We start from the raw sequence: 24,428 nt of genomic DNA on the forward strand, positions 1-24,428 counted from the left end.
CATTTGACCTCCTAGCGCTGGTTGCTGCCGCTCCTTCTGGTGCTGCCTTCCTCTTGTGGAGGGGATGGCATAGAAATTAGGTGGGTTTTTTGTGTGTTTTTCTGTGTTCTTGCTGTGCCCGAGTCAGGACAGGGGCCTGATGTTACTGGGAACGGCATTGACTTCTGGGGAGACGTGGAAGTGAGGGCGCTGGGAGCTGTCCCCTCTAGCTCCTGGCTTCTCCCGTTAGTTTGAGCTTGCTGCTAGACAGCAATGCTGCAAAAATAAAAGCAGGCACTTAAATTATATTAAAAGTGCTGTGGACACGGCTGCTCTTACCTGGCGATGAATCTGAATTGTTGTTTGGTGTTTTTTTTTTGCCTTTAGCTGCCTTTCCTCATCGATTGAACCTTTTTTACTTGGCCAATGATGTGATACAGAACTGCAAGAGAAAAAACGCGATCGTGTTCCGCGATACGTTTGCAGAAGTGCTCCCTGAAGCGGCTTCGTTAGTGAAGTAAGTAGCGGCGTGCTGGAAGGCTTGGTGTCTCCAAAAATGCGCTTTGTTTTTTTTTTTTCCTCTGTGCCTTTAACATCTCAAGCTCTAGAAACATCAGCAAAACGTCAAGGATTTTTTCCTGTTGGGTTCCTGAATTCAGCCTTTTAAAACCCCTCGTTTTCGAGGTGTTAGCTCGTGCAGTTGTGCTTGCAGACACCAGTCCCGCTTTCACGAGGCCACTCGGTGTGCTAAAAATGCTCCGGGGCTGCGGTGTGAAGCCCAGTGCTGTGACACCGAGCGCCGTGCCCGTCCCGGGCTCTGCAAGGAGGGCGTGCGGCTGCCTTTTGGCCCCAGGGGGATCTCGTTCACCGTCAGGTTCTCACGTATCTACATCTACAGGTTCTCAAAGTCAGTCTCTAGTCCAAATTTTGGGTTAGAAATGATTACGTGAGAGAAATCGCAGTGAACTTGCTGCGTCTGTCTGCCAGCGTTCGCGTATCGCGGGGACGTGATTTGGCCGCCCCTCGTTGCGAAGCCCCTCGAAGGCTTTTCTCTCTCCCGTGAGCACCTCGGGGGCTCCGAGCCCAGGCAGCCGGCGTTCCCGTCCTCTCTTCTTCCCGATCAGAGCTCGTTATTCCCCGCTCAGGTCCTCCAGGGCAGCTGCTTCTGGATCTTCGCAGGGTTCAGGCTTGTGCGCCGCTTCCTCGCGGTGCCCCTGGTAGCTGGCGAGCTGCTTGTTTGGCTCCGCGTCCTCACCCGAACTCCAGGAGAACACCCGGGGAGGGCGGCTGTTGGCAGGTGCTTTATTGTCACTTTTTTTCCTCGGAACAGGCCCTGGGCAAGGTGGCTGGGTTGTCAGGCAGCACGTCTCGATCTTGGTCTTTGAAATTTCCCCCAGATGATGCTGCTGAACTCCCAAAGCTGAGTTTGCTAGGCGCAGAAAGGATACGTGAGCGGAGATCAGTGGGCGAGCGTGTCTTCTGGAGGAAGTCCCCCACCACTGAGAATCTATTGCGCAGTCACTTCTGGCTGAAGCAGCTGCTCTTCCCCGGGAAGAAACCCATCCTGCCTCCCACCCCTGAGCAACCACGTTTTTCCAGAGCATCCATATAGAAAGCTGCTTTGGAAGAGTAACAAATTATTTTTCCCCTGAAGAAAGGCTTTAGAGGAGCCTTACTGCTGCTCTTACTGCTCTGAAACCACCTAATTTTACCCCAAAAGGCATGTCTGTGGCCCTGATCCACTGCAATACTGGCGTGTTTGTGTGTCTAACTTCAAGCGGGTGGGCTGCAGCCGGGATTTCACTAGGACACCTTGCAGCAGCATGTCTTCACCTGGATAGGCAACTTCCTGGTCTGAAGGGTCTTGGAAACTTTTGATTTTAACCTAGAATTACTTTACTCTTAGAATCATGAGAAATTGGTGTGTGTGTGTGGAGAAAAAGAAAAAAACAACAAGAAAAACCAATCTGCTCTTCTCTTTCAGGGATCCGTCAGTTTCCAAATCTATAGAAAGAATCTTCAAAATCTGGGAGGACAGAAACGTGTACCCTGAGGAAACTATTTTGGCACTAAAAGAAGCTCTGAGTAAGTCATTTGCCCTTTATGGTTCTTAACTCACCGACACGCATGCAAGTTCGATAAGGTTAAAGAATATTTCTGATACCAGAGTGAAATGCATTTGTCGTGCGTATGTGCTCTTTCTACGCTTGCACGGAGCAAAAAGCGAAGGTAGTGAGGTGTGAGGGGCACCGAATTTGTCCGCTTCGTGCTTCTTGTACCTTCCTAAAGACGGCTCTGAATCCTTTAAGGGAAGCTGGAGTTGTTCCAGCTGGGAGTAAAGTCCGCATGGATGTGAAGTGGTCTTGGAAGTCCCGAGCGTTGTGCCCCGGGAGGGGCTGTGTCTCTGCCTCTTCCTGTGAGTGGAAGCGCTCTTACACCTGAGCTGAGTCTCAGTTGTGATGGAGGGGTGAACAATGAAGGTGGCTTTGTTCCTTTCTACTCAGTTTCAGTAATAAGTTGTTCTTACTAATATTTGTCGTGTAGGAAACAGGCTGAGAGCAAAGCTGGAGGCTGAGGTAGCCCGTTTGTCCTCGAGTACTTATCGAAACACTCTGCTTAAGAACTGAAATCACTAATACTGACTTGGAAGCGTGTGTAGTCAGTTAAAACCAGCCATTAGCCAACGCAGTTAGCCGAAGCTAAGTATTTGAACTTCTCTTGAAGGAAATTAGACCCCGTTTGTGCCTTATTTGGTTACATCATTAACAGCCGAAGGAGCTGCAGGAAATCCTTGCCTGTGGTTTCGAAGGGCCAGTTGTAGTTGTTGCAGAGAGATCCGGCATCTTGGGCTCAGATTTTGGCACACGGAGAGTCTGTAGTTGAGCACTGCATGTTGAGAAGTGAGGTTTATGTACACCTTAGGAAACCTGGAGCTGCTGTAACTTTAAATGTATTTCTGATCACTTGCAAACTAGGTATTATGTCTGTTTTTTCAGCTTGCATTACTTGTTTGTCGAATGCTAATTTCCTAAAAGCCTGCCTAAAGAGCGGTTTAAAAAAAAGGCGGTTTAGCTTTATTTTTAGATGCGCTGTGTTTTTTCTTTTTATTTTGGTCGTTACTGTGATTTTTGAACTGTCGTAGTGCAAGGGCAAACAGAAACTTGATTTAAAAATGGAAGACCATCCCGCAGGTTGCTGTATCCCTGAGTAAACTTAGGTTCTCTTGGGCATCCAGCAGCTCACCGAAGGAAGTTGGTCTAGGTATTTTAAAACAAATTTCTGTTCACTCTTCTTACCATACAACCATATGGCACCAAAAACCAGATTCTTAAAGGAATCCCATAATGCCAGACTGCAAAAAATGAAATGTTTTCCAGGTACCACTTTCAAAACTCAGAAGCAGCTGAAAGAAACTCTGAACAAACAACCGAATAAGCCGTGGAAGAAATCTCAAAGTAAGGAAACAATGTGAACTCTCTGAACTAATATAAAAATTGCCTTCTTGAGGAACAGAAGAAAGGCTAGCCCTAAACGGGCAAAGTACCTGGACTAAAATACGAGCCAGCATGCACCTTCCAGGCTTGTAAAGCTCCTTACAGACTAATATGTAAAGTGCCAAGGAGTTGTTGCTAGAGAACCACTTTTTTAAAGGAATGGAGTATGGAAAAAAAAAGTCTTGAGAGCAGAGAGTAGAGGAAAGATCGGGTGAAACCTCTTGGAAACTGGCGTTAGACTATGCAGAGATGGAGAGAAGACAGACAGAACCCTGCGCTTTGGCGGCAGGAAGGCATGGTGGACAGGACCTTCATGTTCAGGAACACATCTTCAGCAGCAAACTAGATGATAGAATAAAAGCAACCTGGAAGCTGTCAGTGCAGCTAATGAACTTTTCCATCCAACATTCCCAGGAGCGCAGTCTAGCTGGAAATGCGTTTTTAATACACTAATCTCACTGTACACTAAAGCCCTGAATGCAAGATGATGGAACAGTAGGGGTAAGATGCAGCACACGCCTGCCGGTACCAGTGCTGAGAGCAGAAGGTTAACAAAAGAGCTTGGAAGCTTTTATTACTTGGCTAACATCACAAGCTGCTTTCCCCAACCAAAGTACATTCAGCATGGACGAAGGATGTAGCGTTTCACCTCATATCACACGTTTCTGCTCTTTTGTCCAGACACAAATGGATTTAGCATCTCCTGATGATGGGATTCCATCCATCCCGTTAGGGAGATGTCAGAATAGGGGTGTAGGATTTTTTTTTTTTTTAAGGTTGAGAGCTTGGTTAAGGCCCGTAAGTAGGAAAGAGACCACACCTGAAGGAAATAATGAGCTGTGTGGTAGCTCTCAGTCTGGCATTTAGGAAATAATAGTACCTCGTAGAGAGGTATAAGCTGTCATCTGATAAAACTCTTAGATCAACCTTTGCAGGGACTTGTCTTCCCAACAGCAGAGCTGAAAAAGGTACGCACACTAAACTTGTGTAGCACATAAAAATGTAAAGTGCTAGTCTGATTTGTTGGCCACCATCACAGACAACCTAGCTGTACGCGACCGTGTCCGGTTTAGCTAACGGAAAGCCAGAGCACTGAGGGACATCCGCGTGGAGGGAAAGCTGCGGTGAATAACAGCAGCCTGCGAGTCTTTCGTTGAGTTGCGTTGGAATGCTTTTAATTAGAGCTGCGTTTTGTGACTTTTGATTAGCATCAACCTGTAATTGCTCGGTTTCTTTATCCTTTTTCTTTCTTCCAACAGCATCCACAAACCCAAAAGCTGCTTTGAAGTCCAAGATTGTTGCTGAATTCAGAGTAAGTCTGCAAGTGGAAATGTTCTGTTGCACTAACCTCTGTCCTTGGGCTGTCGCTTTTGTGTGGCTTACGTCCACCGGCAGCATAAGCTTGATCAGAAGCTCTAGTATCCAGTGTCTTTTTTTACTGGCGATATTGGCTGCTAGGCATTTCAGTTGTGAGGCTTTTTAGGGCTAGTAGTGAAAAGTGCAGCTTGGGGTGGCGGAGGAGTTGGTGGCAATAAATTCTTCTAAAATACTGCCCCTGAAGGAGCAAGGTATGTTGCTGAAATGCATGCTCACTGGTGAATGTAATGATTTAAAAAAAAGTCCTGTCCCGATTCTTAATCATCACAGCTAAGCCAGGAGACTTGTGGAATTGCCAGCGCTGCCTAAACCTGTGTCAGCTGATCTGTTGGACTTCAGGTTCAAAATCCAGAGGTTCACCTAGTCTCTTTCTGCAGTAGCTTTAACTCAGGAATGAATTAAATTAATTGCAAAAGAAGCATTGTTTGTTGCTGAAGTAGATCTGCGACGTTAGCTTTGCGAAGCAGGGGGTTCTGTTCCGCAGAACGTGATGAGGATGCTTTTCTTGTTTGATTTTTTTTTTTCAGCCCCAGTCTCTCATTGATGAATTGCTATTGTATAAGCGCTCGGAAGACCAGATCGAACTGAAAGAGAAGCAGCTTTCCACTATGCGAGTGGATGTGTGCAGCACTGAAACGCTGAAGTGCTTAAAAGGTAAAGACAGTGTCCAATGTATAAAAACTGACGTCATTGAAGGAGGCACGAGTACATGCTCTGAGATGTCGGAACTCGTACTTTCTGTTGAGCCTTAAACCAGAAATTGGACTCTGTGCAGTTCAGAGTCACTGAACAGGTGCCTAAAATATTTAATTTGGGCCCGTATGTAGAAACGAGCTGGTACAGAGCTCAAAGAAGGCAGAAGGGATGGAGCTTTACTTTGTACCATTAAAACACGCCTTCATACGCAATTAAAGCATGCGTTCTTCTTAACGTATTCAGTACACCTTAAAGAATTTCAGATTTAGTGTTTTAGGGTAAGACGTTCATTGCTACGGTTTGAGAATGCCAACTGCGAGTCTGATAGCAAGCCGCGTGTATGAGAAGTAACTGAGCAGAGTGCTGGTAAATCACGTTAGCAGGAAGTTTCATTGTCGAACTGCAACCAGCCCAAGCTATGCTCCGTGACTGCAGTCTTTGAAAATTGTTGTTGGCAGTTGTAGTACCTCGTAGATGTTGTGAACCCTGATGATGTGATAACACTTCAGATGTTACGAACGCTTTGTGGTAATGAAGGAAGGACAGAACTCCGTTTTTTTTGCCTCTTCCCAAACAAAAGGGGGCTCTCTGGTTAATTGCAAGAGTAAAATTTTACACTTCTGTCTTAATTGATCATTAACCACAAATGAATTGAAAAACAACAAAGACTGCTTGCAGCTTGGCCTCCTGCAGTGCCTTTCGTTGACTGATGATAGCCTGTTTCTCATGCAATCGAACTCCTCACGCACCAGAGGGATGATGTGTGTCACTTTACACTTCCAGGATACTGCAGTGGTTTCGATGCCGCGGCATCGCCCCACGCGCAGTGCGCAGCCTGTTCGGCGTGGTGCGTGAATGCTGCTCGCTGCCACGCTTTGCATGCACAGGGCAGGGCTTTGTCGCTGCTAATCGATGAGCGGAGCAGTTTGGGGAGCAAACGGTGGTGCGGTGCGCAGGGTCTCTTGTCTCAGCTCCCCAGTCGCTGCTGTTTAGGGGACGCTTCTGAGAGCTGATGTCCCCGTCTGGTGGACGACGGCTTATCTGCGCAATGTTGGTCTCCTTCCAGACAAAACGGGAGGAAAGAAGTTCTCCAAGGAGTTTGAAGAAGCAAGTTCAAAGCTCGAAGAGTTTGTAAACGGCTTGGACAAGCAAGTGAAAAACGGCCCCTCGCTAACTGAAGCCCTCGAGAACGCTGGTATATTTTATGAAGCGCAGTACAAGGAAGTCAAAGTCGTAGCGAATGTAAGTGTGATTTTCCTCAGACTTCTTCGTGTGGACTGACGTTTGCCTGTGTTTTGCTGGGTATATTGGAGGCTGAAAAATGCATCCTCTCTCTGTTCGTGAGAAGGAGACGCTACCAAATTCCTGGGTCAGAAGCTGAGTTTGCAGAACCTTGCATGTTGCTGCAATTTTAGCGCCTCTGCATTTTTAAAAGGGGAGATAATTGCACTTAGTCTAACAGATCCTAAATTCTGGAAACCACACTAGGTGTGGTCAGTATGAGAACTAGGTGAACAAACGGAGAGAATTCAGTACAGCATTGTATAAACAGAACAAACAAACAACCCTCCCCCGAAAGAAGGAACAACAAAAACAGTAGCTGATTTCTTAGACAGTGTTTTGTATGAAAATTGTTTTTAAGTCACAGGAAACAGCTTTTATCTTCCCCTTCTTATGTGTTCCTTGCTCTGCAAGTCAAAGCTGAGATCCTACTGCAAGGTTCTCAGAGTAGGGTACAGATAATTGGAAATTGAGATGGTTTTCTAAGGATGTGTTCCACTTTTGTTATAGGAGTAATTGCGGTATGTTGTCTTCCCGTAAAAGAGACTCAGTTCAATGTTTGTTCCTTCTCAGGCTTACAAAACGTTTGCTAACAGAGTGAGCAATCTAAAGAAAAAGCTAGATCAGCTGAAAGCAACGCTTCCTGATCCAGAGGAGTCTCCCGTCCCCTCCCCGAGTATGGACGCCCCATCTCCAACGGGCTCCGAGTCCCCCTTTCAGGGAATGGGGGAGGAGGACAGCTCACGTTCTCCAGCAGTTGGCAACCGCAAGGCGGTGTCTCCAGAGCCTGTGACAGATAATCGGGATGTGGAGGACATGGAACTCTCTGACGTGGAGGACGATACATCTAAAATTATTGGTATGTTCTGCGTGAGCAGCAGCGGGATCGCGCAGAAATTGTATCTGCACAAAATACCCTTTGCAAACCTCATTTGGGATGTAGAGCATGTGCAAAACCCTCGCTGGGCTGCGGATGGTGCACTTGAGTTGCAGTCTCCTGCACCAGTCCTCCAACCCCGGCAGGGAAGTTAGGAGCTGACTGTGATGATTCCCCTCTCCCAAACCACTCACCAGAATGCTTTTTAGATAACCTAAGGGAGTCAGACTCAAATTCCCTGCCCGGTGTTAAATGAAGATCGCATTGAAAAATCTCATACCCTAAGTAACCCTTAAAGGACAGAGAGATAATTCTGGGCTTGTTCTCCCCCTGTTGCAGTGGAAGAGAGGAAGGAGAAGCAGGCTGCTCCACCTTCAGCACCTGCGAAGACTGAAAATGCCCCTAAAGCGGCGCCGTCCACCGCTGCTGTCAGCACCACCTCGGTGGCGGTGACGACACCCGCCCAGACTCCTCCGACTCCTCCGGCTCCCAAGGTGGTGAGCGCGGCGCCCGTCCCTCCATCGCCAGCGCTCGCGTTGCCTAACCTTGCTAACGTTGACCTGGCAAAGATCAGCTCCATTCTTAGCAGTTTAACTTCTGTAATGAAAAACACAGGTGAGTGCTGAAGTGCTCCTGGCGCAGGTGTTTGCTTTTGAAGAGCTCACAGTGGAGTTTTCCTTTGTAATCTTTTAAAGCTCAGTTGTCGCAAAATAAACATGAATGAGTTATTACGTAAAGATTGGCTCGGTCTCTCTGACACACGACTCTTGGCTCCGTGAGCCTCTCCTTGCTCACGCTCGCTGGAACTCTGCTGCGGTTGTATCTGTGGGAAACGTGAGCCAAAAAAGCTCTTGTTAACGAATCAACATAGGTGAGCGGTGTGTGCTTCCATCCTAGGTGTCAGCCCTGCGTCAAGACCTTCTCCAGGAACCCCGACGAGCCCAACAGCTCTTACTGGTGGCCTGAAGACGCCTGTCCTGGGGACTCCGTCTGCTCCTTCAAACCCGTTAGCAAATATTCTCTCCAAAGTGGAAATAACTCCTGAAAGCATTCTGTCTGCCCTCTCCAAAACCCAGACTCAGACTGCGCCAGCACTGCAAGGTACCGGAGTGGATTTTGAGTGAATGTCTAACGATGCGTTTGACGTCGGCGCTGACACGTGCTGCTGTGCAGCCCCACAGCGAAAGTGAAGGGAGAAAAACTTAATTGAAACGGGTTACGTTTTTTGGCAAAGCGTAGATGACCTTCTCAGGTAACACAGGTGTTGTGGACCAGTGTTTTGTTACCTTCCTGTACATCTTCATGTTTCTGACGTGACCTTTGGGCATTTTTCCCGGAGCACTTCATGGAAGAACAGTGAATGTGACGGGAGGGCAAATGAGGTCGCTGTGGTTTCTTTGTGCTTCTGAGAGAGCTTTTCTAGCGGTTAGAGCAGAAAACTTCTCAAAGGCGCTCTTCGTGCTTCTGTGGCTCTGGTCAGCAGTGCAGCGCGTGCGCCTTTCATACTTGGCTACAAAGCCAGGATGAGTTATTACTGAACTTACTCAGACGTATGTTGTAACTTATATTTATAGGTTAATCTGAGCCTCTGGCAAAAGTTTGTACCTCTGTGGGTACTAACATGAATATTAAATGCAGCGAAACCCTGTCATTTTCCTGGCTAAAACATGAAGTAGTTTTGAGGAACATCTGTAGTATAAATGCAGGAGTCTTTCCCTTGACAGCGGTTCAAGTTTTCTTGCCTCTTACCTGAGTATCTGAACGCAGCGTTCTTTTTTCCAGGTTTGTCATCCTTACTTCAGAGTGTTGCTGGAAATACCATTCAGTCGAGCGAAACCGCATCACAGAGCACTTCAGCATCACCAGCCAACACGACTGTACCTTGCGTGAAGGGAAGGAATATTCCTTCCAACACTCAGTCCTTTATATCCAAAACTTTTGGTTATTCTCCAAATTCGTCAACCGCTGAGGTTTCCTCGACTTCAGTTACTAAGGCTCCCATTGGACACGCCGCGGGGCTTTCAAGTTCTGGTTTTAAGCCGCCAACCAATTCCCTGGGGTTCTCCAGTTCCCACCCTCCCAGTCCTTCCTCCCTTTTACCGACAGACACCTCAATGAGTCAATCCTCTGAAATTTCAAAGGCGAAGCTGGAATCGGAACCCCCTTCTCCAAGCCTGGAGATGAAGATACACAATTTCCTGAAGGGAAATCCTGGCTTCAGTGGTCTGAACTTGAATATTCCAATTTTAAGCAGCTTAGGGTCCAACATCGCAACAGAAAGTCACTCGGCTGACTTTCAGCGTGGTCCTACCAGCACTTCCATGGACAATGTGGACGGAACGCCGGTGCGCGATGAGCGAAGTGGGACGCCCACCCAGGACGAGATGATGGATAAGCCAACGTCGAGCAACGTCGACACCATCTCCTTGCTGTCAAAAATCATGAGCCCTGGTTCCTCTACTCCCAGCAGCACGAGGTCGCCTCTTCAGAGCAGGGACGATGGCTATCCCCAGGAACTTTCCAATTCTGTGCACACCTACCGGCCCTTCAGCCTCGGCAGAGATTCTCCGGCCGGCATGTACAAGCAGCCTGCAGACAGCATGGAAATCCCCTCCTCTTTAATGGACTCCTCGCAGGAGAAGTTTTATCCGGACACGTCTTTTCAAGAAGATGAAGATTACCGTGACTTTGACTACTCCGGGCCCCCCCCATCTGCCATGTTAAACCTGGAGAAAAAGCCCGCAAAGTCGATTTTGAAGTCAAGTAAATTATCCGAAGCTGCGGAGTACCAGCCGGTCCTGTCCAGTTACGGTCAAAGATCGCAGGATTTTAGCGTGAAGTCGTCGTTCCCTCAGTCGATGAGGTCTATTCTCGATCAGAGCGAGAGCTGTGACCCGCTGTCGACATCTCCAGGGATGTACGGGAGCTACGGCCTGCGGGGAAACGACTCCACCTCGGATGGTTCCCCTTCGCCCAGTAAGAACGACGTTTTTTTCGCACCGGACTCCAATCACAACAACTTACCAAAATCCGTGGTGCACTCTGGCCTCTCGCAGAAGCAGTACCCGGACTCGCCCCACTCCATTCCCCACCGGTCGCTTTTCTCCTCCCAAAGCCCCGCGGGCAGACCACCCACGACGGGCGTGGACAAGTCGTTGGGATCTTCCATCTCCGCCACGTCGACGATGGAGTTCAAGAACATGCTCAAGAACGCGTCTCGTAAGCCCTCCGAGGAGAAGCATTTCGGCCAGATTTCTAAAAGCGGCTCGAACGAAGGGGTTGGCTTGTCCAGCCACGGCCAGGCTGGAGCGCCCAAAGGCGAGCAGCAGCAGCAAGAGGAGCACTACCGCATAGAGACGAGGGTGTCGTCGTCCTGCTTGGATTTGCCCGACAGCACCGAGGAGAAAGGAGCCCCCATCGAAACGCTGGGCTACCACAACGCCTCGAGCAGGGGCATGTCCGGAGAGCCCATCCAGACTGTCGAGTCCATCCGAGTTCTGGGGAAAGGAAGCAGAGGACATGGGCGAGAGGCGAGCAGGTCAGGGTGGTTCGAGATAAGCAACACGGGGAGCGCGTTCGATAACGGGCCCTCGAGCGCCTCGGAGCTGCCCGGCATGGGCGGCTTTCAGGCGCAGTACAAGGAGCACGTGCCGCCGTTTCAGGAGAGCGTGAACAATTTCCGAACGAATAACTTCAGCCCTGCTTTCGACCACCACATGCCACCTCCCATCGCGCCTCCTCCCCTGGAGCACGGGACTCCTTTCCAGAGGGATCCGGTCGGTCCGCCCCCGGGGCCCCCGGCCGCTCCCCCCAAGGATCACGGCAGCCTCTTCCCGAGGGATCACTCGGTCCCCCCGCACATGCCGCCCGTGGATCACACTAACCCCTTCTCGAAAGAAACCTCCTCTCCGCTCTCGCTGCCCCACGGCGTGCCCCCGCCTCCTTCCGTGGAGCACACCGGGGTCCCCTTCCCCACTCCCCCGCCGCCCCCCGTCCCCGGGGAGCACGCCGGCGTCCCCTTCCCCGCGCAGCCGCCGCCGGCTGGGGAGCACGGCGGCGTGCCCTTCCCCGCGCCTCCCATCGCCGTGGAGCACGGCGGCGGCGCCTTCTCCAAGGAGCACGGTACCGTTCACCAAGGGACGATGAAAGAGCATTTTAACGTGCACGCGGGACCCAGGGAGGCGGCGGCCCAGCCCCAGCGGGACCACGGCGGCGGCGGCAGCGGCGCGCCCCTGGGCCGCGCGCGCGAAGGCGTGGGTCTGGGCTCCCTCTCCAGAGAGCAGCTGGGGCCGACCCGCAGCGTCACCCCCATCGGCCCCGCTCACAGAGACAGTGCGAACCGCGGTGGGATGATGGTCAGGAACCCGCGGGCAGACTTCAGGCCCAGGGAGCCCTTCATAAACAGAGACCCCTTTCACAGCCTGAAGAGGCCTCGGCCGCCTTTCGGGAGGGGATCCCCCTTCTTTGCACCAAAACGCCCGTTCTTCCCCCCCAGGTACTGAAGCAGACGCCCATCTCTTGAGCGAAGGTATTCGGACATTGTAGAGAGCAGGGGAGTAGCGCTTTCACTTGGTTTTCCTTTTTTTTTTTTTTTTTCCCCCTCTTTCTTTTCTCCCCCCCTCCCTCCTTAAGAGCCCCGTAACACTTTCCTAAATTAAATGTTCTGTATTTTTTTGGTTGTTTATTTCCTAAGCCACCCAGTTGGTGCGAGACTAGAAAAATGTTTTAACGAAAAGAAGTATTGCTGTTGTAATAAAACTTCCAGTAGTAGTTTAAACAAAAAAAAAAAAAAAAAAAGAGATGAAATGCGCGATGTTGGGATGTTATTTTAGCTGATTACCAAATTGCTTTGCCTCCCGAGCCCTCGGAGCCCGTGTCAGACCACAAGGAAAGGTTGGGGGCAGGAGCTCTGCTGCTGGTAGGGAAGAATAAAGGGTCCAAGCGCTTTCTGTGGTGACGGAAACACCAACCAACCCTTCCTGTGCCTTTCCTGGGGGCGAGTCACCTTCGCCGACGCCTGCAGGGTCTGCGCGGGGCGTCCTCCCCCCGACTGCTTCTCTGGCTGGCAAAAAAAAACAAAACAGCAAGCCCCAGCTCCGTGGCTGCACGCGTACGGCGATCGCCCCAGGAACCTTGAACTTGGTCTGCTTTCAGGCAGCGGGCTCTGGCCTGCGCGCTCCCCAGCATCTCCTGCGCAGGTTTCGGCCCCCCCCAAAAAAAAACAGGGAACTCTCCGGCGGCCGGCGGGGGCACGGAGCCGGGTCCGGCAGACCCGGCGTGGTCGCGGCCGTGCGTTCCCTACACCCACCTGGTCGCAGCGTCCTCCGCACGGCGCGGCTCGCAGCAGCCCCCGCGCTCGCGGCCCCTTCCGTAGAGCTTAACCCCGTTCGGAAAAACCTGTCTCTTGTTTTTGTTTTTTGTCGTTGTGGGTTTTTTTTTTTGTTTTTTTGTTTTTTTTCCCCTGGGAACACTGTTTGACTTTATATGTGTGTATATATAATCGCTTTTTAATTACATCTCTGACTGTTTGAAACTCACAGACTGTAAGACGAGAGAGAGAACCTGCATGCGGAGAAATGGGGACGATGCCTGGCTCCCTGCTCCCTGCGTGCTTTCCGTAGGGACGGCCCTGCCGCCGTGTGCGCAGGGGGCTTTTATATGAAGTTGGAATTTTACTTGATTTTTTTTTTTTTTTTTTTTTAGTTGGTAGAACTCATTATATATATGTTTGATAAAGGTGTAGGGTTAAATATCTACATAAAAATTACAAAATGAGAAAATGGCAGAGCATTTCTTTGTTGCGTGTGCTCGGGCTGTGCTTTATTTAATACAGAGGGCGTGTGGCGCGGGTGCCCGCGAGGAAGCGGAGGCAGGCTGCGAGGTTTTGCCCCTCTCCCCGTGGCGGATGCTGGTTTCGGACGGGGCGCTGGGCCCGTTGGCGGCCCAACCGCGAAGCGCGGCGGGGAAGAAGCCAGCGAGGGGTGGAGAGGAGAGGAGCGCGGGGCTGCTCGTCCTTTCCCTGTGCCCCAAACCCTTCAACGCCCGGCTCTGGCCACTGCAGGTCGGGTTTGGGTTCGGGTTCGGGGTCTGGCCTCAAAACCGCGGCCCCGGCTCGCACAGGAGCTGTCGCGGTGTCGCAAGGCGGCGTTCAGGCCCCGTTCCCCGGCAGCTCTCTTCCCGTCCCGCTGCGGGGCTGGCTCAAGCACGCGGGTGGCTCCGGCGCGGGGACAGAGCCAGCGCTAACTCCAACCACCTTTTCCCTCTAGATACGAGAATGTGAATGATTTTTCTGCTGCTCTTGCTTAAAGTGGTGATTTCCAAGTCCAGCTGTGTTCGGATGGGAGGTAAGGGGGGGCCGCTCGCCGGCCGGCGTCCTGGCACTCCGCGGTGGCTTTTGAGGTCAGTTGAAGTGAAAGGACTCGCGATGAGGGAACCCTTACCGTAAAGAAAAGGCAAAAAAAAAAAAACACAAAACATTTTAACAGTGGAAGCTGCGCGTTTTTCTGTTTGGAGGTTTTTCGTTTTACTCTGTGCTGTTACTTTAAAATAGCGGCGGTAACGAAGGCACCACTGTACATATGTAAAAACCACCTGGTGATTTTGGGACATGAAGGCGTTTGTTTTTCCTCCCGTGTCTGTGATTTCAATCCCCTTAACCATGCTTTAACTTTTGTATTTCACCTGATACGGAAAACAAACGAAATAAACGTGTATTTTTTAAATAAAAGCATGAAGCGGTGTGTCTCATCATGGACATGGCTCACCGGCACGCCTGCGGGACCGAGAGGACGGACACACGGACACCCGCCAGGGAGCTCTTTGCCACCCCATAGTGCTGCCCACTGAGATTTGTGCAGGCTTGAGAGGCCTGTTGGATAATGTGAATAATGTACGTCGTTTGGGGTTTTTTTGGTGTTCTTTTTTGTTTGTTTTTTGTTTGTTTGTTTGTTTTTTAAACCCTGCGGAATAACCAAGTGTGCTCTGAGGCTGTGGGAGGGTGAGCTGCTCTTGTTCCCAAACCGCTGTAAATACCGGCTGCTTTTTTCTTTCCCTGTGCCTGTAAAGACGAATCGGGTGCGTGGGGTCGATATTCTCAAGTGTTGGTGTGGAGAGGGCAACGCGGGTGAGAGGAGGCGACGATGAAACCGCAGATCATTTTGAAAATGTGTATTAATACATTTAATAAAACACCAAGTTCGGCTGGTTTCATACTCTTCTTTAATGGGGCCTTCTGCTTGCCTGCGGGGGCTACTGGGATGCTGGTGGCTGCTCCCAGGCCTCTGCTCTCCGCTGCTGCTCTTCCTCCTCCTCCTCCTCCTCCTGGGTTTCCCCTTCCCAGGAGCCGAGGGCACCGGGAGAGGATCGGAGCCTCACCGGACACCTCCGTGGAGCCAAACTGCTGCTGCACGTGCTGCTCTCCCCTCCGGAAAGGAGCAACGGCTTCTCCCTGCTCCGCCTCCCAGGGTTTTTCTTTCACACGGGACTTTAATTTTTGGCTCTTTGTGCTGTTTTGGCTGCTTTTTCCTTGTGTTTTGTTTTAATTGAATAAGGGCAAGGACCTGTTGGGGGCTGGCTGTGTTCCGGCACTGGGTATTTCCCTGCGGTGCCCCCGCTTTCCCTACACCCCGTGGGCTGGAGACGAAGCATGGCCACGCTGAGGATGAGGGGAGTGAGCGTCAACGTGGGCTTGTACCCCCAAATGGAGACTGCTGCTACGGCTTCTTCCCCACAGCACCCAAGAGCAGGATCCTTGGACCTCAACCTACAGAAGAGTGAAGCCTTTGGACAAAGAAGGGGCTCCCAGACCCTATAACAAGAAGCCCCCAAAGGTTTTGGGGTCCCAGCATGGGGGTGCCAAGGCCAGGAGCTGGGACTGCTGCTGGGAGGGCTACAGGGGCCTGGGGGGCTTCTGGTGGCTGGATGGGATTTGGGCTGCAGGAGTGCAAAACGGCGGTGTTTTGGGGTCTGGAGAATTTGGGGCGTTTTGAGGGATCTGGCCGCATGAATGTGAAATGACAGTATTTGGTGGCTGGAGGATTCAGGGCGTTTCTGAGGTGGAGCTGGATGCAGGAGTGCAAAATGACAATGTTCTGGGCTGTGGAGAATTTGGGGCACTTTTGAGGTGGCAGCAGGAGTGCAAAATGGTGCCGTTGGGGGTCAGGAGAATTTGGGTGTTTTAAGGGGTCTGGCCACATGAGTGCAGAACGGCAGCATTTGGGGGTCTGGAGAATTTGGGGCGCTTTTGAGGTGGCCGCAAGAAGCATAAAATGGCGTTGTGGGGTCTGGAGAATTTGGGGTGTTTTGACGGGGGGCTGGCCACAGGAGTGCTAAATGGCATCACTTTGGGGTCTGGAAAATTTGGGGCACTTCTGAGGTGGCTGCAGGAGCACAAAATGGCAGCGTTTAGGGGTCTGGAGAATTAGGGGTGTTTTGAGGGGTCTAGTCACATAATGGGAGCATTTTGGGGCCTGGAGAATTTGGGGCACTTTTGAGGTGGCTGTAGGAGCGTAAAATTGTGATGTTCTGGGGGCTGGAAAACTCGGGGCACTCGAGGCGGCCGCAGGAGCACAAAACGTTGGCGTTTGAGGGGGGTCTGGTGAAATTTGGGGCGGTTTTGAGGTAGAGCTGGAGGCAGGGACGCAAAATGGCGGCGTTTTGGGGTCTGGCTCCTGCGGGCCTAAGGCCTTTGGGGACCCCCCAAAAGGGGTCCAGCCCCCGGTCGCGACCGGGGTCGGGTCCTGAACCGGGGTCTAGGCCGGGGCCGGGGCCGGGGCCGGGGCCTGGGCTGGGACCGGAGCCGGGGAACCTGAGCCCGCCCCGGGGAGGTCCCCGGCGTCCGCCCGCTGCCGGAAGGGGCGGCCCAGGCCCCGCCATGCCGCCAGCCCTCACCGGGGGGCGGCTGCTCCTGGGGGCAGCCCCTCGCCGTTACCGGGTGCGCCGAGCCCCCGGTCCCCGGGTTTCGGGGGTGCGGAGCGGGGGCTCCCCAATCGCCCTGACACCCCCCCCCCCCCCCCATCCCCATATCTCCCCGCAGCCCCACGTCGCCGAGCGGCTGCGACTTTTCCAACGGCTCCAAGCGGCCCGGGAGAGGAGGGCTGGGGGTGATGATGGTGGGGGGAGCCCCCCAGCGGGGACCCCCATCCGCATCGCCCTGCCCGGGGGGCGCTGCCTGCACGGCCGTGCCCTGCAGACCACCCCGCGGCAGGTGGCCGAGCAGTTGGGGTACGGCCAGGGGGGGTCCCCCCCGGTTCCCCCGTCCCGCTGCCGGGCTCCTTCCCCCTCCTTCCCCCCCCCCCAGCTCACGTTGTCCCCGCGTTGTCCCCGCAGGTCGGGCCTGGCCGCCTCGGTGCTGGTGGCCCGGGTGAACGGGGCCCTGCGGGACCTGGAGCAGCCCCTGGAGAACGACGCCGACCTGGAGCTGCTCGACTTCTCCGCGCCGGAGGGGCGGGCGGTGAGTGGGAGCTGGGACGTGGCCCCCCCCAATGTCCCCCAGTGCCCCCACGTCCCCTCTGTGCCGCCCCGATCCCCCCCATTGTCCCCCAGTGCCCTCACGCATCCCCTATTTCCCCCACCATGTCCCTCATGTCCGCCCCCATTGCTCCCTGTGCCCCCGCCCCACGATCCCACATTCCCCCGTATCCCTCACGACCTCCATGTCCCCTGTGCCCTCTGTGCTTCCTCCAATAACCCCCGTGCCCCCCACGCTCCCTTTGTCCCCCACATTCTCCATGCCCTTGGCGTTCCCCATGCTCTCCATCCTTCCCGTGTCCCCCACCACACACCCTGTGTCCCCCGTGCTTCCTGGGTCCTCCACATCTCCTGTGTCCCCTCATGTCCCCAGGCTTTCTGGCAGTCCAGCGCCTTTGTCTTGGGAGCAGTGCTGGAGCAGTTCTACGGAGCCACGCTCTGCAGCACCGTGGCCACTGAGGATGGCTTCTTCTGTGATGCCCACATGGGGGACAGGTACAGGGGCTTTGGGACATGGGGGCGATGGGGACGGTGCCCTGTAGGGTCCCTCGCTCACATCCCTAGTGCATCCCCGTGCCCGCAGGACGGTGCAGCGCAGCGAGCTGCCGGCGCTGGAGGACGCCTGCATGGCCTTTGCCCGTGCCCAGCATCGCTTCGAGCGCCTGGAGGCCACCCGCGAGCAGCTGGCGGAGCTGTTCAAGGTGAGGCCCCTGGGTGTCCCCTCCCCGAGCACATCCCGGTTGGAGTTGTTGGACACTGGAGGCTGGTGTCACCATGCTGGTGTCACCCATGCTGGTGTCACCTCTGCCACCACCGCCTGCCTTGCTCCCCCCAGCACAACAGCTTCCAGCTGCAGCGGATCGAGGAGGAGGTGACGTCCCCCACGGCCACTGTCTATAGGTGAGCGCGAGTGTCCCGGGTGACATTCGTGGGCTGCTTCGGGCAGGGCGGTGACATGTCCGTCTCCTGTGTCCGTTTGTCCGTCTGCCACCTTCACAGGTGCGGCCCACTGCTGCAGCTCTGCCCCGGCCCCCTCCTCGGGCACACGGGGCTGATCAGGGCCCTCCGTGTCCTGACGGTAGGCTCAACAGGATGGAGGGCGCGGGGCTGGTGGGGGACCCAGCAATCTGGGTTCCCCTGATGCCCCCCCTTTGCTCCCGTCTCTCCCCGCAGAGTTCGGCCGCATTTTGGGGGGACCCTGCGGAGCGCCGGTCGCTGCAGCGCGTCGCTGCCGTCGCCTTCCCCAGCACCCAGGACCTGGAGGCCTGGCAGCAGGCGCAGGATGCGGCCGCTCTCCGCGACCACCGCCGCATCGGCCGGGTGAGCCCTGGCAAAGGGCGAGTTTTGGGGATCGGATGGCGGCGTCCCCCGCGGTGACATTTTCCCTGCCCCGGCCCCGCAGGAGCAGGAGCTCTTCTTCTTCCACAAGCTCAGCCCCGGCAGCTGCTTCTTCCTGCCCCGCGGCGCCCACGTCTACAACGCCCTCGTCGACTTCATCAGGGTATGGCCACAAAGCCTCCCCCGAGGCCTCGGGCTGTCCCCTTACACCGGTGCCATCACTGTCACCTCCTCTGGGAGCCACTGGGGACGGGGCTCTGCCTCTGCCCAGCGGCACCCTGACCCTATGAAACCCCAAATCACGGTCTTGTGGTGGACTCAGTGGTGTTAGGTGCACGTTTGGATGATCTCAGGGCTCTTTTCCAACCTAAATGATTCTGTGAACACCCTCGCCTTGCCGTGGGGGGATGTGCAGCTCCCCCAGGGCTGGGCTGACGTCCCCACCACGTCCCCACAGAGCGAGTACCAGGTGAGGGGCTTCTGCGAGGTGGTGACCCCCAACGTCTTCAGCCCGCGCCTCTGGGAGCTCTCGGGGCACTGGCAGCACTACAGCGCCCACATGTTCTCCTTCACCGCCGGCACCGAGACCCTCTCGCTCAAACCCATGAACTGCCCGGCCCACTGGTGAGCCGAGCGCGCCGGGCTCAGCGCGGGGCGGCGGGATGGGGCCCAGCGGGGCTGACGCTGCATCTGTCCGTCCGTCCGTCCGTCCGTCCGCCAGCCTGATGTTCGCTCACCGGCCGCGGTCGTGGCGGGAGCTGCCGCTGCGCTTGGCTGACTTCGGGGTCCTGCACCGCAACGAGCCCCCCGGCTCCCTGACGGGGCTGACGCGGGTGCGGCGCTTCCAGCAGGACGACGCGCACATCTTCTGCACGCTGGAGCAGGTGGGTGCCCCCCGAGTCCCCCCAAAGACTCGCTGTTCCCTCCCACCCCCCACCCCCCCAAATATTTTCCTGCTCACAGCTCGCTCCCCCCAGCTGGAGGACGAGATCGGCGGCTGCCTGGACTTCGTGCGTTCAGTCTACGCCGTGCTGGGCTTCTCCTTCCGCCTGGCGCTGGCCACGCGCCCCGACGGCTTCCTGGGGGACGCCGCGACCTGGGACCGCGCAGAGCAGGTGGGGACAGGGGCCGCGTGCCACCAGGAGCTGGCCCAGCCGCTGTGTCCCCCCTCCTGGCGTTGCCGTCGCATCTCCTGCGACATCTCAGCCACCTCGTCCCCGAGCCCTGCGTGCTGCGTGCGTCACCTCCGTGTCCCGAACCTCCTGGGCATCGCCTCCTGGCTCTGCCCCCGTGTTGTGTCCTGTCCGTTGTGTCCCCCCGTCCTGTGCATCGCGACGGAGTTCTGCTGTCGCCTCCCCTGCGTCAGGTCCCCTGCATCACCTCCAGCCCTGCCGCTGTGCCCCGTACATCCCTGCACCGCGTCCCACGTGTCCTCCCTCTGCATCGCATCCCGGGCGTTGTGTCCCGGTCGTGTCCACAGCTTCACCGGTGCCCCCCGTCTCACCTTCGCCCCCCAGTCCTGTGTGTCACGTCCCGGCCTTCCCAACGCCCCCCCCCACCACCACGTTGTGCCCCCTCCCCACCTCCCCGTTTGCCCCCGCAGATCCTGGAGCGAAGCCTCCAGGATTTTGGGGAGCCCTGGGAGCTGAGTCCGGGTGACGGCGCCTTTTACGGCCCCAAGGTGAGCTTCGCATCGCATTGCAGGGGACGGGGGGGTCCCAAAGGAGCCCGTGGGACACGAAGGGGCCCTTTGGGGCCGCCAAATTCTGCATGTGGGGGCGGAAAGAGCTTCACTTGCTGCACCCCCCCTGCTTTTTGCAGATCGATATCCGGATCCAGGATGCGCTGGGGCGGCATCACCAGTGCGGCACCATCCAGCTGGATTTCCAGATGCCCGAGAGGTTTGGGCTGGAGTACGCCAGGTGAGGAGGGGGGGCAGGATTGGGGATTTGGGGGGGGCAGGATTGGGGATTTGGGGGCGCAGGATTGGGGATTTGGGGGGGGATAGGGGTTGGGATTGTGGGGGATAAGGGTTGGGGATAAAGGTTGGGGATGTGTTTGGGAATGGGGACAGGATTGGGGACGGGGGGTCAGGGTGGTTTTGAGGGTGGAGGGGGCAGGATTGGGGATGGGGGTGCTCAGGGTTGGGCATGGGGGGGGGCGGCTCAGGATTGGGGTGGGGATGATGGAACTGGGGCCGTCAGAGGGGTCAGGACTGGGGCAGGGAGGGGATTGGGGCCGTTTGTGGGGTGGGGGAGCTCAGGGCTGGTGCTGCGCCGGGCACTCAGTGCCCGCCTGCAGCCCCCCCGGTGCTGTCCCCCCCCAATAACGCCGCGCCCCCGCAGTGCCGCCGGCGGGGCGGTGCGGCCGGTGATGATCCACCGCGCGGTGCTGGGCTCGGTCGAGCGCATGGTGGCCGTGCTGGCCGAGAGCTGCGGGGGCAAATGGTGAGGGGCCGAGGACCCCCAAAGTCCCGGGGCATCCCAACCCCCTTGGGCACCCCAAAACTTTAGGGGCACCCCCAAATCTCTGGGATACCCTAATCCCCGGGACACCCTAATCCACAGAGGCACCCTCAACCCCCTGGGACATCCCAACCCCCTTGGACACCCCCAAACCTTAGGAGCACCCCCAACCCCCTGGACCACCCCCGACCCTTGGGCCACCCCCACCCACCAGGGCACCCCTCATCCCCGGGCCACCCCCCCCCAATCCCCAGGGGACCCCAAACCATCCCCAATTCCCGCAGCACCCCCTCTGCCGCCTCCCCCCCCCCCCCCCCCATCCCCACCAGCACCCCAATCCCGGGGGCCCCCCCCTCACCCCCGTCTGCCCCCCCGCAGGCCGCTCTGGCTCTCCCCGCTGCAGGCGATGGTGATCCCGCAGGCGCCCGACACCGAGGGCTATGCCCGCGAGGTGAGCACGTCCCCGCACGTGTCCCCCCCCGCCCCCCCCGGCCTTGCTGTGTCCCCCGGTGTCCCCCGGTGTCCCCGCTGACCCGGTGCCCGGCAGGTCCACGCCGCGCTGCGTCGGGACGGCGTGGCGGCCGACCTGGACGCCGACGCGGGCTCCACGTTGAGCAGGAAGATCCGCCGGGCGCAGCTCGCCCATTACAACTTCCAGCTGGGTAAGGGGGCGCAGGGATCCCCCCACCCCTGTTCTAACGGCACCCCCGGTGTCCCCCCCCCCCCGCCCCGTCCCCCCCAGCCTCGCTCCGGGTACCCCCCCAGCGTGGGAGTGGCTGCGCTGAGTCAGTGGTTCCCGGCCGCCCGCCCGCCCCCGCGTCCTCCTCCCGACCTGGAAGCTGGGATTTGGGGATTTGCGGGGTGGGAGGGCCAGGAAGCCGCGGGGACCCCCCCCCCGCCCCGGGATTCCTCCGGGAATCCTCCAGGATTCCCTACGGGGGTCGAGGCGGGGGGAGGCACGCGTGCGCGGGGCTGCGGGCGCGCAGCCGGCGGAGGGCTCTGGGGGCTGACATGGGGGGCACGCACACGGGGGAGGGGGGGCCCCCACCCCTGCGTGGGCTTGGGGGTGGCAGCGGGGGGGTGCCCACGCGTGGGTGCGTGCACTCTGGTGGGGGGGGGGTGCCCGCGGGTAGGTGCACGAGCACGAGGAGGGGCCCCGTAAGCGTGCCCCGGGTGGGTGCACAAAAGCGACGTGGGTGTGCACGGGGGCGCCCCCGGTGTGCAACGTGTTTTGGGGGGGGTTGGGGCGGGCACGGCGTGGGTGCGGGCGCGCACACGGGGCGTGGGCGCGCGCGGCCTGGGCGTGAGCGTGTGTGCGCACGGGGGCGTGGGTGTGCACAGCGCGGGCGTGTGTGCATGCCGCGCGGGGCCGCGCACCCCACCGCCGCAGGGCGCCGGGGGCCGCCGTGCCCCGAAACCGACCCGTGCCCCGAAACCAACCTCTAATCCACCCCCCCCCCCCCCCAAATTTTTGTGTGTCCCGCCCCCCCCTCGAACAGTGGTGGGCCGGCGGGAGCAGGCGCGCGGCACCGTCAACGTCCGCACGCGGGACAACCGGCGGCTGGGGGAGCGCGACCTGCGCCAGGTGCTGCAGCGGCTGCGGGAGCTGCGGGACGCCCGCGTCCCCAACGCCGAGGAGCAGTTCTGACCCCCCCCCCCCCCCCGCACCAAAAATCGAAAAAAAAAAATAAAGTGCTGGAAAACGGCGCTGGGCTGGGTGCGTGCTGCGAGCTCAGACCTTCTCCGGACCCTCCCTGGTGCCACGAGCAGAGCCCGGTGTCCCGGGGTGGGGGGGACGCCTGCGTCACCCCCCCCATTTGCACACTCGTGTGTCCCCCCCCCCCAATTTGCACACCTGCGTCCCCCCCATCTGTAAACCTGCATCCCCTCCCTTTGCACACCTGTGCCCCCCACCTGCACACCACCATCCTTTCCCCCCCCCCACCCTTCCCCAAGTCCCCCAAAGTCCCCCCCTCCCCACAAACCGCCCCCCCCCAGCCACTAAATCTTCCCCCCCCCCCCCAAACAACGTCTGGGTCCCCCCACCCTGACGCCTGTTGCCCCCCCCAACCCGGACGCCCGGCGTCGCCTGGGTTTTCCCCTACCCGGGGGGGGGCGAGGGGGGGGTTGCGCAAACTCGCGTCAGCCGGCACCCGTTGGGCAATCGCTGGGGGGGGGGGGCCCCCACTGCCCCCGCGGGCACCGACCCAAAATTATGGGTGTCCCCCCCCCTCCTTGTCCCCCCCCCACCGCTGGGAGAGGGGCTCAGCACCCCAGCAGGGTGCAGCTGAGCTGGGGGAGCCCCTCTGCCCCCCAACCATGTCCAAAGGGGGGGGGGAATTTTGTGCCCCCCCCCGTTCCTGGGGTTAAGGGACGTGACCGAGGTCGTGTCACCCTCGTGCCAACGCCTGTGCCCCGTGACCCAGGCGGGGTCACCTCCTTTGTCCCCAAGGTTTTTTTTTGGGGGGGGGATGGGAGTGAGGCCACCCCTGGGGGGGGGGTGGGGGGGTCCTGCTGCAGGTGCCCCCCCCCCCCATGTCCCAATCCCACTGCCTGTCCCCGTGCCAGCGCCGGGGGGGGGTGACTCACCGGGCGGGGCATGCCCGAAACGGGGCAAAAACCGCAAAAATCCACCCCGCTTTCTCTCGCCGTGACGCAGGGGTCCGAAAGGCGAGGGGGGGGGACGAGGGGGTTGAGAAGGGGGGGGGGGGGATATTTGGGGCAACTGGCGGGGACGAGGGGGGGGCCACCGCGCTGTCCCCCAGTGCCACCAGTGCCACCAGTAAGTACCGGCCAGGCCGGTTGTGCCGGTGGCCCCCGGGGCCCGCGGGTTGACCCCACAAGGCCGCAGCCGGGCCCTGCCCAGGGGTGCAGGATGAGGCCGGGCACCCACAGCCCCCCGTGGGGGGGGGGGGGCCCCCCCGGGCCCCCGCTGCGACGTCAGGGCCGTGACTCAGCCCGCGGGATGAGGCCCCGCGCCGCCCCGGCCCTACATAAGGCGGAGGAGCCGTCGGCGGCCCCACAGCGCCCGACGCCATGGCCGCCCTCGGCCTCCTCTTCCTCCTCCTCCTCGGCACCGCCGGTGAGTCCTGCGGCCACCGGGGCGGGGGGGACCCTCACGGTCACCCGGGAGGGAGCGGGGGGGGGGGGGGCCCTCCTCATGCCCGGGTCCCCTCCTGGTACCTGGGGCACTGCTGGGCCACCTGGGACCCTTCCCTGGCCACCTGGGTCCCCTCCCAGCCTCCTGGTGTCCCCTCCTGGCCACCTGGGTCCCCTCACCGGCCACTTTCTGTCCCCAGTTTGGCCACCCCCGGTCCCCTCCCAGCCTCCTTGTGGCCCCTCCTGGCCACCCAGGTCCGCACTTGGCCACCTGGGACCCTTCCCTGGCCACCTGGGTCCCCTCCTGGCCACCTGGGTCCCCTCCCCAGCCACTTTGTGGTCCCCCCCCAGCCA

The 24,428-nt window shown here is 57.5% G+C and overlaps 2 protein-coding genes across 4 annotated transcripts in view; both read left to right on the forward strand.

The window, feature by feature from the left end:
• Window positions 1-12,916, forward strand: part of RPRD2 (regulation of nuclear pre-mRNA domain containing 2) — a 30,863-nt gene extending 17,947 nt beyond the window's left edge. For 2 of the 3 annotated variants that reach the window (XM_040538893.1, XM_040538894.1), the window contains 10 exons: window positions 367-496; window positions 1,964-2,064; window positions 3,357-3,434; window positions 4,733-4,785; window positions 5,378-5,504; window positions 6,613-6,788; window positions 7,401-7,686; window positions 8,044-8,319; window positions 8,602-8,805; window positions 9,487-12,916. In XM_040538893.1, the coding sequence (XP_040394827.1) occupies window positions 367-496; window positions 1,964-2,064; window positions 3,357-3,434; window positions 4,733-4,785; window positions 5,378-5,504; window positions 6,613-6,788; window positions 7,401-7,686; window positions 8,044-8,319; window positions 8,602-8,805; window positions 9,487-12,206 (4,151 nt within the window). In that variant the 3' untranslated portion in view covers window positions 12,207-12,916. The remainder of the gene's footprint in view (window positions 1-366; window positions 497-1,963; window positions 2,065-3,356; window positions 3,435-4,732; window positions 4,786-5,377; window positions 5,505-6,612; window positions 6,789-7,400; window positions 7,687-8,043; window positions 8,320-8,601; window positions 8,806-9,486) is intronic. The other variant, XM_040538895.1, reaches the window with a different exon arrangement.
• Window positions 12,917-16,514: 3,598 nt separating this feature from the next.
• On the forward strand, window positions 16,515-22,638 carry TARS2 (threonyl-tRNA synthetase 2, mitochondrial). The gene is made up of 18 exons (XM_040538905.1): window positions 16,515-16,636; window positions 16,739-16,926; window positions 17,032-17,155; window positions 17,546-17,667; window positions 17,756-17,873; window positions 18,008-18,072; window positions 18,172-18,250; window positions 18,346-18,492; window positions 18,575-18,673; window positions 18,968-19,134; window positions 19,232-19,394; window positions 19,488-19,625; window positions 20,114-20,191; window positions 20,332-20,432; window positions 20,856-20,957; window positions 21,354-21,426; window positions 21,523-21,637; window positions 22,475-22,638. The coding sequence occupies exons 1-18, from the start codon at window positions 16,577-16,579 to the stop codon at window positions 22,621-22,623; spliced, it is 2,088 nt and encodes a 695-aa protein (XP_040394839.1). The 5' UTR covers window positions 16,515-16,576; the 3' UTR covers window positions 22,624-22,638.
• Window positions 22,639-24,428: the final 1,790 nt, after the last annotated feature.

The sequence above is a fragment of the Cygnus olor genome, chromosome 28 (assembly GCF_009769625.2).
Source record: "Cygnus olor isolate bCygOlo1 chromosome 28, bCygOlo1.pri.v2, whole genome shotgun sequence".
NCBI classification, from domain to species: domain Eukaryota; kingdom Metazoa; phylum Chordata; class Aves; order Anseriformes; family Anatidae; genus Cygnus; species Cygnus olor.

Coding starts and splice junctions, on each gene's coding strand:
- TARS2 (XM_040538905.1), top strand. CDS start 16,577: ATGCCGCCAGCCCTCACCGGGGGGCGGCTGCTCCTGGGGGCAGCCCCT. Junction 17,874..18,007: donor AGCTGGCGGAGCTGTTCAAG/GTGAGGCCCCTG, acceptor TGCTCCCCCCAG/CACAACAGCTTCCAGCTGCA. Junction 21,638..22,474: donor CCATTACAACTTCCAGCTGG/GTAAGGGGGCGC, acceptor CCCCTCGAACAG/TGGTGGGCCGGCGGGAGCAG.